This window comes from Lepus europaeus, chromosome 9, assembly GCF_033115175.1.
Source record: "Lepus europaeus isolate LE1 chromosome 9, mLepTim1.pri, whole genome shotgun sequence".
Taxonomy (NCBI): Eukaryota; Metazoa; Chordata; class Mammalia; order Lagomorpha; family Leporidae; genus Lepus; species Lepus europaeus.
Window position 1 is genome coordinate 30366522 of NC_084835.1, and position 12416 is coordinate 30378937.

At 42.5% G+C, this 12416-nt stretch overlaps 1 protein-coding gene across 5 annotated transcripts in view; it reads left to right on the forward strand.

The window, feature by feature from the left end:
- Positions 1–654: 654 nt before the first annotated feature.
- The window catches only part of CCDC66 (coiled-coil domain containing 66), a 43844-nt gene continuing 32082 nt past the window's right edge, over positions 655–12416 (forward strand). For 4 of the 5 annotated variants that reach the window (XM_062201112.1, XM_062201115.1, XM_062201114.1 and 1 more), the window contains exons 1-4: positions 655–740; positions 2214–2278; positions 2972–2997; positions 11469–11916. In XM_062201112.1, the coding sequence (XP_062057096.1) occupies positions 730–740; positions 2214–2278; positions 2972–2997; positions 11469–11916 (550 nt within the window). In that variant the 5' untranslated portion in view covers positions 655–729. The remainder of the gene's footprint in view (positions 741–2213; positions 2279–2971; positions 2998–11468; positions 11917–12416) is intronic. The other variant, XM_062201113.1, reaches the window with a different exon arrangement.

Below are 12416 nucleotides of genomic sequence, written 5' to 3' on the forward strand. Positions count from 1 at the left end.
CCCTGCTCTCATCTAGTCATTGCAGGAGCGCTCGGTGGAGGAAGTGACGTTTAATCTGAGACCCGAGGGATGCAGAGGAGTTAACCACGCCCGCGTGGCACTAGCGGAGCGGTGGTCAGCGGCTTGTGGGCAAGTCTCCTAACCCCGCTGCGCCTCAGAGACCACGTTGTTAAGTCTTCCATCATGAACACTGGGGCGTGGGTCCACGTCTGACACAGAGCAGCTAAATGTATTGGGCCCTTGTGATTTTTGCCACAGTGTGGTATAGACTTGACGTTAGGAGCGACAACACGAAACGAGACGTACCCGCTGTTGGTCCTAGGTGTGCAGCCCTTTCCTGTTTTTGTAGCAAAACAAGCCTTCCTTCCACACAGAAAATACAGTATAGAAAATACTGATTTCCTTAAAACATTTACGTCTTTGTTCCCGTTTCTGCCTCCTCCATCGGAAGCAAGGCATGGCGCTGAGGGTTCCCTGAGGGAACGTTGCGGGTCGCAAAAGCGAGGAACGCGGGATTCAGCCTTGGAACCCCGGCGGGGCCAGGGAAGCCGGTTGCCCCGGGAGCCGCCGGCCGAGCGCCCCCGCCAGTACGGCCAGCTCTGATTGGTCCAGCCTGCGGCTCGCCCGTCCCAGGTATCCAATTGGCGTAGAGCTTGTTGAGCGGCAGCTGCGGTAACCGACGTACACAGGAGGATTGAGCGACTTGTGGAGGGAGGCGGAGGCCAGACCATGAACTTGGGGTAAGCTGGGACTGGGAAGGTGGTCGTCAGCGGAGAAGCGGGTGGCCTCAGTGGAGTCTTTCACGGAGAACCTTCCAGACTGCCGAGCCCAGCTCCCCGAGACAGAGGGGGACAGGGCAGCCTTTCCCGACGCCGCGGACCCTATATTTCACTTCAGAACTCGCGTTAAAACTCTCCGGGCCCTGCTCTCCGGCCTTTTAGCTCAGGGAAGAGGCGTGGAGGAGAAACGAGGAGGGCGGTTGGAGAGAGGTGGTCTAGCGGCTTCCCGGGGCGGGCTTGGGAGCGCGGAATCTGGCCCAGGCCCGGAGTCTGGGGCGAGTCTGCCTTCGCGGTCTCGCAGGAGATCGGAGCACCCACGTGTGTTCAGGGCCGACCAGGCCAGGAACCGGGGCTTCTAGAGTAGTGGGTGGATAACTAAGGAGTGATGGGTGGTGTTCATCCCTCTCGGAGGGTTAATTTTAGGAAGATGAAAAAAAAAAATCAACGAAATCAGGCCTAATTGCACAGCCAGTGTAGCAAATGAACGTCACCTGGGGACGTAGGAAACTACGTAAGGACAGCCTGCCCCTGAAGTCGTGGACTGTGCTGGGCTCGGCGGAGACAGCTGGGAGTTTCATTCCGGGTGGTTTTCTTCCTGGGGGGGGTGACGTTTCACCAACAGAGACCGTGAACTGTTCATGACCCCGCACGCAGTAGGGAAACCCTTCGAACCTAGTCCTGCCGGTGTTTTGCCTTTAATAAAGAAAGCGAGATCCTTTGCTTTTCCCCACCTGAGCCGCTCCGCACATTGCCCCCTCCCTTGACTGCTTGAGTTAATTTTTTCTCCTGGACTTCACTTTTGTCACATAGACCTTTTTTTTTTTTTTTTTTTTTTACTTAGGACCTTAAGGGGTGAACGGGTTTTGTTGGCATTGTCTCCTGTTACTTTGTGCCCATGCTTTTGACATGCATATTATTGTATGCATGTCATGCATACATTTTGACATGCATATTATTGTATTGTTGATGTGGTCGTTAACTGTGAAAATGTTTTTATTAGAAATATTCAAAATAAAATGGAAATCTGTGGCCAAGCAAATGTTTCAGCACTCGCTTATTATATGAGATCATTATCAAACTAATTAGATGCGTCTTGCTTCTCAGCTGAGGTGTTTTGGTAACAGCATTATTCTTCCCAGTCTAAAATTATGAGAGTTAAATGGTGTAACAACAATTAATTTATTGCTTACTAACAATTGAGTTCTCTAGGTTAGAGATTAATTCATATTGAAAATTTTGAATAATTTTCCCCCTGTAGTTTTTAAAAGTTTTGTCTTGGATTGAAAAAACATTTCTACTTAAATGATTTGTTTGATATTTACAGAATACCTATATACATTTAAAGAAACATTTACTTTTTGGGTTTATATGAACATTTCTGACTGAAATGTTGATATTTCTTAAAAATAATGAACAACTCTGTTTATATTGCAGAGATGGTTTAAAGCTTGAAACTGAGCTGCTGGATGGAAAAACCAAGCTAATATTGTCTCCATTTGGTATGCTATGTTACTGGAAATCTACAGTGTTGACTTAAGTTCCTGTATAAGATTTAAGTTTAACTTGTTTTGCATGTAAAAGAGTTATATTTAAATGATATTTTGAAAACTGCCTCCTCAGATTTGTGCAGATTTACTTTTAGTCAGATAAACTCAGGTTTTATCACAGCTTTACTATTGTCAATATGCAGATTCATAAAATTTAATGTTTCAGTATATTTTGTGTGTAATACATCTGTTATAGTCACATATAGCATATGTTCTTATTGCCTGATGATTAACATAGGTAAAATTTATTTGTTTTTTCCACATAAACGCTTTATTGTTTGAGAAAGTAAATTTAAATAAGACCACAGATGCTCAAGACATTTTTAGTGTTAGTTTTAAAACTCAATATAGTAGTACTCTTAACCTTTGCTAGTCAAATCCTTCATCTTATTCCCCTCCCCATCCTGTGATCTATTTATAGTTTTACCTTAAAAAATAACCAAAATAAACCAAACAGAAGTAAATACTTGAATCCCATTGTAAGAACACTCAACATCTGAACCCCATTGTAAAAGAACACTCAGCATCTAAAGTGGACAATATTTCTGCCTTAGCATCTTAACTAATGCTACTTAAAATTTTCTTTCCTGACTGCCTTAATATGTTTTTGGTTGATAGTTTAGTAATTTCTTTTTTCTTTTGTAGAACATAAATCAAAAATTTCTGTAAAGGTAAGCTAATTGATTTTCCACCTGACCTGTTTTCAGATGTAAAGTGCAATTTATTTTATTTTATTTTATTTATTTATTTTTTTTTTTTTTGCAGTGCTTTGAAAATAAGTACTGGGAAATACGAAAGTTCTAAGGGGTTTGAAACAATGATAAGTTAATGCTGCATTGCTTTGAGGCTTGTCCTTTCACAGGAATGGAGTCATAATTGTTCAGTTTAAAAAACTCTGTGGAATCCTTTTCTCTTGATCAGTCCTATCTGGTACTTTTCTTTAGTGATAGGAATGTTCTAAAATCAGTGCTATATGGTAACCCCGTGTAGTTACTGAGCACTTAAAATGTGGCTACTGTGACTAAGGGACTGAATTTCTAACTTCAGGTAATATTTTTTAAAGATTTATTTATTTGAAAGTCAGAGTTACACAGAGAGAAGGAGAGGCAGAGAGAGATAGAGAGAGAGATATCTTCCATCCACTGGTTTACTCCCCAATTGAACGTAATGGTCAGAGCTATGCCAATCCAAAACCAGGAGCCAGGAGTTTCTTCCAGGTCTCCCACATGGGTGCACAGGCCCAAGGACTTGGGCCATCTTCTACTGCTTTCCTAGGCCGTAGCAGAGAGCTGGATAGGAATTGGACAGCTGGAACCTAAACCCTCGCCCATATGGGATGCTGGCACTATAGGCAGCAGCTTTACCCGCAACACCACAGCACCGACCCTACTTCGTGTAAATTTTAATTGATTTAAGTTTAATAGTTCCATCCTGGACTGTACAGCTCCAGAGACATTTAAAAATAGATAATCGGGGTGGATGTTGTGCTATAGCAGGCTAAGCTATAGCTTAGGACAACTGCATTGCATATTGGAGCACCTGGGATCAAGTCTTGGCTCCACTTTTGATCCAGCTTCCTATTAATGCCACTGGGAGGCAGCAGTGATGGCCAAAGTATTTGTGTTACTGCAGCCCATGTGGGAGACCTGGATGGAATTCCTGGGTTTGACTTGGCCCTGACCTACTATTGCAGGCATTTTGGTATGAAATGCTGACATTAAAGGTGAAGGCTTAACCCACTCCTTTTTCTGCATTACCATTTAAAAACTTGTTTTGTTACTGCTTTTTTTGTTCCTTATTTTTTTCATTTTTAGATTTAACATTGGCATAAATTTCTCCTTGTAGTTCCTAAAATCTTTGCTTGTCTGTGGATAGGACCCAGTTTGACTGATCTGGCACTTTTCCCTTCAACTCTGAGCCCTTGATGGCTTAGTTTTTCCTTCCAGGTATAATCAAGATAGAGAAATTGCTTGAGTAATCACTTAATATATGGGTGATGATAATCAGAGAAGTTCCACAAGATACCTGTAAAAATTATATGTCTGTATTTATTTGCGGTAGTCACCCCTACCCATCTATTGTTTTGCTTTCCATGGTTTCAGGTAACCCATGGTTAACTTTGTTCCAAAAATGTTAAATGGAGAATTCCAGAAATTAGTTTTAAGTTGTGCATCATTTGTAGCAGCATGATAAAATCTTATTCTTTTTTTTTTTTGACAGGCAGAGTGGATAGAGAGAGAGAGAAAGGTCTTCGTTTTTGCCGTTGGTTCACTCTCCAATGGCCGCTGCGGCCAGCGTATCTCGCTGATCCGAAGCCAGGAGCCAGGTGCTTCTCCTGGTCTCCCATGCGGGTGCAGGGCCCAAGGACTTGGGCCATCCTCTACTGCCTTCCCGGGCCATAGCAGAGAGCTGGACTGGAAGAGGGGCAACCGGGATAGAATCCAGTGCCCCAACCGGGACTAGAACCCGGTGTGCCGGCGCCGCAAGGTGGAGGATTAGCCTGTTAAGCCACAGCACCAGCCGATAAAATCTTACTCTGCTCTGCCTAGGACATGAACCAATCTTTTGTGCAGCATATCCAAGTGGTATACCCTACCTGCCCATTATTCACCTAGTAGCCATGTTGGTTACCATACTGACTGTTGTGATATTGTAGTACTTATATATAGGTCTCAGTACTGTCTGTCCTTTTGGACATCCACTGAGGATTTTGGAATATATCCCCCATCAGTGTTCTATATTGTACAGTATACATAATTAAATACTTGGCATGTGCCCTTAATCATAAAATATAGATGATGTATTACTTTCTTTCCCTCTACTATTAATATATTTCAATTAGCTGCTTTTATCTGAGTCATATTAAAAAATATAGTCCCCTTTTCCAACTTCCTAGCTGAAAAGCTACATAAAATTTTTGGTTTGGGATTCTACAGGGTTTTCTTCACATTTCTTATTCCTGTTGATATCCTTAATAGATTTGCTGTAGTCACCACATTTTGAAATCATTTTGTTGTCTTTTTCCTTACGTGAAAGGCAGAATAATAGAGAAGAGATCTATCCTCTGGTTCCCTCCTCATGTGCCAGGCCAAAGCCAAGAGCTAGGAACTCCATGCTAGTCTCCCACATGGTGGTAGGAGCCCAAGTCCTCAGACTATTTGCCACTGCCTTCCCAGGTACATTAGCAGGAAGCTGGATTGGAAGTGAGCAGCAAGCTCAGTGATGTGAGATGCCAGTGTTGTAAGTAACAGCTTTACACACTGTGCTACACCCTGGCCCCATTTTGTTGCCTTTTTAAAAGTTTTTATTTATTTGAGAGAGAGAGAGCTTCCATCTGCTAGTTCATTCCCAGGCCATAGTGAAAAGTTGGATCTGAAGAGGAGCAGCCAGGACTCAAACTGGCACCTATGTAGAATGCCAGTGCTCTGGCAGAGGCTTAGTCCACCATGCCACAGTGCTGGTCCTAAATAAATCTTTAAAACAAAATTTTTTTTTGATAGGCAGAGTGGACTGTGAGAGAGAGAGACAAAGAGAAAGGTCTTCCTTTTCCGTTGGTTCACTCCCCAGTGGCCGCTGCGGCCGGCGCACCACGCTGATCCAAAGCCAGGAGCCAGGTGCTTCTCCTGGTCTCCCATGCAGGTGCAGGGCCCAAGCACTTGGGCCATCCTCCACTGCCCTCCCTGGCCACAGCAGAGAGCTGGACTGGAAGAGGAGCAACCGGGATGGAATCTGGCGCCCTGACCAGGACTAGAACCCAGGGTGCCAGCGCCGCAGGTGGAGGATTAGCATAGTGAGCCGCGGCGCTGGCTAAAAAATTTTTTTCATAGTTATTTTTACATGTGAGAATCAATGGCATACTAAAGGCTGTAATATTAGTGCTGGATTACACATGTTAGATTTTAAAATGTTATTTTTCTTTGATTCCTTTTGGTCTTTGGATCCTGACGCCAGATAAATTGTGAAGTCAGCCAATATCAAATAAATGCATTAAACATTGTCTTTATAGTATTATGGAAAATACTGGTTTTGGGTCTGGCACTATTGCATAGTAGGTTAAACCTCTGCCTGTGGCACTGGCATCCATGGGCACTGGTTCCAGTCCTGGCTACTCCACTTCTGATCCAGCTCTCTGGTATTGGCCTGGGAAAGCCATGGAAGATGGCCCAAGTACTCGGGCCCCTGCACCTAGATGGGAGACCCGAAAGAAGCTCTTGGTTCCTGGCTTTGGATCAACAAGATGCGCCGTCCACAGCGGCCATTGGAGGGTGAACCAACGGCAAAAAGGAAGACCTTTCTCTCTGTCTCTCTCTCTGTCTCTCTCTCTCTCTCTCTCTCTCACTATCTCACTATCCACTCTGCCTGTCCAAAAAAAAAAAAAAAAAAGCTACACGAATAGAAGGTAAAAAGACATTATTAATTTATTCAAGAGACAACTAGAAAGAGCTCCTACCTGTGGGTTCAAATGCCCAGGAGCCAGAAACTCAATCCAGGTCTTCCACATGGGTAACAGGGACACAACTACTGGAGCCATTACCTGTTGCCTCTCAGGACTTATGTCAGTAAGAAGGTGGAATTGGGAGCAGACGTAGGACCTGAACTCCAGTATGGGAAGCAGTGTCTTCAGGTGCTGTGTGAAATGACTGTCATAAAAAGGCATTTTAAGATTTAGTTATTGGTCTCATCAAAATCTTACGGGTGGATCATTGACATAACAGTTAACACACTGCCTAGGATGCCTGCATTCCTTTGCAGAATACCAAGTTCAAGTCCCAAACTCCACATATGATAAAGCTTCCTGCTATTTAAAGCACACCCTGGGAAGGCAGCAGGTGGTAGCTCAACAATTGAGTCCCTGCCACTCAGATCGGAGCCCTAGATGGAATTCAAGGCTCTTGGCTTTCACCTGGCCCAGCTGCAGCTGTTCTTGTCCTTTGAGGAGTGAACTAGCAGATGGAATTCTCTCTCTTTTTGTTATTCTGCCATTTTTTTTAAGGTTCATTTTTTTTTTAATAATTTATTTTTATTTTTTTGACAGGCAGAGTGGATAGAGAGAGAGAGACAGAAAAAGGTCTTCCTTTTTGCCGTTGGTTCACCCTCCAATGGCTGCCGCGGCTGGCGCGCTGTGGCAGGTGCGTAGCAGAGAGCTGGCCTGGAAGAGGGGCAACCGGGACAGAATCCGGCACCCCGACTGGGACTAGAACCTGGTGTGCCGGCGCCGCAAGGCGGAGGATTAGCCTGTTGAGCCACGGCGCCGGCCAAGATTCATTTATTTTAAAGGCAGAGTTTACAGAGAAAGGAGACAGATTGTCCATCTATTGGTTCACTCCCAAATTGCTGCAATGGCTGGAGATGGGCCAGTCCCTGGTCCAAAGCCAGGAGCTTCTTCCAGGTCTCCCACGGGGGTGCAGGGACCCAAGGACTTGGCCCATCTTCTACTGCTTTGCCAGGCACATTAGCAGGGAGTTGGCTGAAAAGTAGAGCATCCGAGACTCAAATCTGCGACGTTATGGGATGCTGGTGGCATCACAGGCGGCAGCTTTACCTGCTATGCCACAATGCTGGCCTCTGTTTTCCTGCCTTCCAAATCTTTTAAAAAGGAAATCTCTAAAGCATAGTGTAAGTAAGATGAAGAGGACAATAAACAGATCTTGGGATTGAAGCTGCAGGTATGTTTTGAAATGTAGGGTGAAATACAGTCCATTCACTGGTCAGTGTAGTTTATATATTGTGGCATTTCTTGAAACACAGGGAAAGATTAGATATGATAAACCATATGAAAGTTGTTATGGTTTCTAGCCCACTGTTTGACAGTGAGGATTTACTTTCTTACTCATCTTTATATTCTCAGCACTTTTCCCTTAATGATGAGCACATAAAAAGTAACTATTGATCAAATGATTGCTCAGTTATTTTAGGTTAGTCTGTTTGCAAAAGTGTTCAGTTGATTACAAGCATGATAGACTTGATATATGCAGGCTGTGAACCATTAATGGCAATGAAAAACCTGAACGTAGGCTTGTCATCATGTAAGTGTGAGAAGGTACTTGGGAGGAAGAAATTACCAGTACTGACTGATAAGCTAAAGAAAATCCTGAAGGCAGATAGTCAAAAGATGACTCTGCAGTTACCAGTCTGAGAAATTAGAACAACACTATTACAGAAATGGAGTATTTTGGAAAGCAAGAGATAAATAATTCAGGGTCACAAATGGTATGGTTGAGGATAGTGTCACAGGTAGGACTAACTAGTGCTAAGACTGTTGAGTTCCAGTATCAAAGAAGAAGCCTTTAGCTAAGAGACAGAAAATGAGATCATATAAAAGAGATAATGGGGCAAACGCAGCATGGGGGTTTGTGTCACAGATCATTGGGGCTTTTTAGTTCATAGTGAGAAGTTCAGCTTTTCCTCCAAGTAAGGTGAGCCACTGGAGGCTTTTTATTTTTATTTTTTAATTTATTTGAGAGATTGAGTGTGTGCTCCCATCTGGTTTGTTTCCCAGATGCTGGAGGCTGGACCAGGCCCAAACTGAGAGCCAGGAAGTCAGTTCAGGTATCCCACATGTGTGGCAGGAAACCAGTTCTGTGAGCCACCACCACTGCCCTGCCCTCCCTGGTCTATATCAGCAGGAACCTGGAATTAGAAACCAGAACCTGTCAGACTTAAGCACTCCAGTGTGGAACACATTCATCCTTATTGGCATCTTCACTGCTAGACCAACTGCCCACTCGCATTGGAGACTTTTGGAAAGAGTGACATGATCTGACATATACTAAGTCTATCACTAAGACTTTTGTGTTGAGAATAAATGGGAGCAAGGGTAGAAGCAGAGACCAGTTAGAAGGCTTTACAGTGATTAAGGTGACTGCCAGTGTCTTGAAGCAGAAGGGTAGCAAGAGGGATACTCAAGGGTGGTCAGATTTAGAATGTTTTAAAGATGGAGCATATCAGTGTTTGCCAACATTAAATGTGGCATATGAGAGAGGATTTGCGGATAACTCCACATGTTTTAGCATGAGCTAACTACTGCGGGAAGGACTGATGGGAAGGAGGGAGATCAGGAGCTTTGAACATACTAAGTTTGAAATGTTTGTTACAGACCCAATGTTAGTGTTGGATAGGCAGGTGAAATGTGACAAGAAGGGAGAAGAAAATGTGGAGCAAGCCGGTGCCGCGGCTCAATAGGCTAATCCTCCGCCTTGCAGTGCCAGCACTCCGAGTTCTAGTCCCAGTAGGGGCGCCGGATTCTGTCCCGGTTGCTCCTCTTCCAGTCTAGCTCTCTGCTGTGGCCAGGGAGGGCAGTGGAGGATGGCCCAAGTTCTTGGGCCCTGCACCCGCAAGGGAGACCAGGAGAAGCACCTGGCTCCTGGCTTTGGATCAGCGTGGTGCACCGGCCGCAGCGCGCCGGCTGAGGCGGCCATTGGAGGGTGAACCAACAGCAAAAAGGAAGACCTTTCTCTCTGTCTCTCTCTCTCACTGTCCTCTCTGCCTGTCAAAAAATAAATAAATAAATAAAAAGAATATGTGGAGCTATAAGTTTGAGAGTCATCAACATGCATAATAGTTAGAACCACAAGAATAGACGTAATTACTAAGTACATGAGTGATCTTAGAAATGAGATTCTGGTACTGATTGCTGGGCACACCAACTTTAACAAATCTGAGAGAAGAGAACGAACCAACCAAGACTAAGAATACTAGAGTAGGTCAGAAAAGAACCAGGATTGTCAGGTGCTAGAAGTGAAAAAAATGTTTCCACATGGAGTATTCCACTGTGTAAAATATAGCTCATAGTTCAAGTAAGATAAGAATTTCAGAATGGGTCACTGAATTTAGCAATGTAGGTATTATTAGTAACTGAGCAGTTTTGTTAAGATCATATGGATGAAGGCCTGGTTGGAATGGGATTGTAGGAGAAAAATGGAGAAAGTGGGATCAATAATTTTTTAAGATGGTAAAATATAACATTTTCACATGCAGACATGTGATGCAGTAGAAAAGAAAAAAATTCCAGGAGAAAGCAGAAGATTGTTAGCTGTCCTTCAGAAAGGGAGGATTGTGGGAATGTGTGCAAATAATGGGAAGGCAAGAAGTTTGAGGCAGATGCTGTATAGGTTTGGAGGTGGAATCTTGAAGTTCTGAAAGCTTTTCTCAAAGATTTTCAGTGAAATATTAAGATCTGAGAATAAGATTGGGAGAGAAAATGTTAGAGACTTGGGTAAAAAGAAAAAGATTGAAATAGTAACTTAAAAAGTGACAGTAAATGAACTGGAAAATGTATGTCTACAAGATAACCTTAGGTTCCTGTTTAGTGATGTTGGTTATAAGTTTAAGGTGAAATGAGTTCACATGGCTATGGTTTTTTTCCCTTTGTGGATGCACTCAGAGTAGGTAAAGCTATTTTACCAGAGTTGGAATTTGCCAAATACACATGAACAATGATTTTGGTTGACTGTGGAATTTTAATATTGTTAAGGGAAATGAGAGCAAGAGAGTAGCCGTAGGATTGAAAGATTATAGATTCCAGCAGAGTGTTGGAATTGGGAAATGAGAGGAAGCAAGTTGAAAAAAATGTAAAGTGTTCGTTATCCAGTACTTGCAACTGAGTTTATGGAGAGGTTGCATTTATGGTAGTTAAAAGGTCAGTATGAGATGTCACTCTGGGAATTAGTAGTGAAGATAACATGGAAGCCAACAGTACTGGAGCAGAGTTGGAGGAAATGAGAAGACAGGGTTTTGGAAGAATGATCTATCAGTATATGGATGGCAAAGCATCAAGAATTAAGACAGGAGTCATGTCTGAGAGTGGTCCACAGTATAAGATATTCAAGGAATAAGGGCTCTGGTAACTTGTAGGACTCCAGATGTGTATAAAGAGATAATGGAATGAGATACAGAGCTGAAATGGAATAAATGGCTTGTAGTGACAGGAATGAAAATTCTTCTGTGTTCCTTGTTATCCTTAAGTAAAATAATTTCTGTTTGTTGATGAAGCTTTCAAGATATGCAAAGGTTAAGCATTAATTTCTTATGGCTGTAATATCTAGGTAGCAACATGGAAAAAAGTTTACAGGACAGATTTATCACAGATATTCATGATTTTTTGTGGACTGTTATAAAGTATATGCTTCTGGTGTTTTAACAGATGGGAAATAAGACCAAGATTGCAAAATGTGCTTTAAGAGCAAAACAAACTGGACACATTCTAAAATCAACACAAAACACTTGTATCAGGAGTAAAGAACTTTTGCAAAAAAAAGCTATTGGCTCAGAAACTTTACAGACAAAAGGTGAAAAAAGTAGAATGACTTTTTCACTTGCTAAGGATTTATGTAAGCCATATTTAGATAAAGACTGTCTTCATATCCAGAAAGAGTTTTCACCTGCAACCCCTAAAACACAGAGAACTAGAAACTCTGTAAATACATCTCCAGTGGCTAAACAGCAGGCTTGCAAAAAGCCCATCACAGCTGACAACATGAAGAGCAGTTTGGTGTGTCTGACACAAGACCAACTACAGCAGATTTTGATGTCTGTTAACCAAGGAAATAGGCCTATTTCCCTGACTGAGAATGGAAAAGAGGAAGAAACAAGTAAGGTTTTTCTGAAGTTTAAATGTATATTTGTTTTCTTAGTATGTGTTTTAGAATTTCAGGTTCATTGGATTTTATGTAATTGTGCATCTTTAAGATAATTATCCTCTAATATGCAGGATTACTTTTATGGTTATAATATACTCTGTTTTAAGGTCAGTGGTCAGATTATTATTATTATGTACCATAGCCTTAAGAAAATCAATTTCTGTGAATTCTAGAAAAGATGTTAGTATAAAAATCATTCTACTTAGGAGGCTTTACTTATATTTAATATAATTGTGTGTGTGTGTGTATAGTGGTTTTTAAAGATAAGGGCACTACAGTATGAAGATTTGACTAGAATTGCTGTAAAGCATTGTTTGCCTGCTCCCTGCATTTGCTCTTCCTGTCCCTCCATTCGTGCTAGGAATTAGCAGTTCTTGGGAAAACATAAAGAGTAGTGGAGCGTAAATGTTACGTGTTTTGTGTTTCACAAGTTAGGGCATTGTATTATGGCT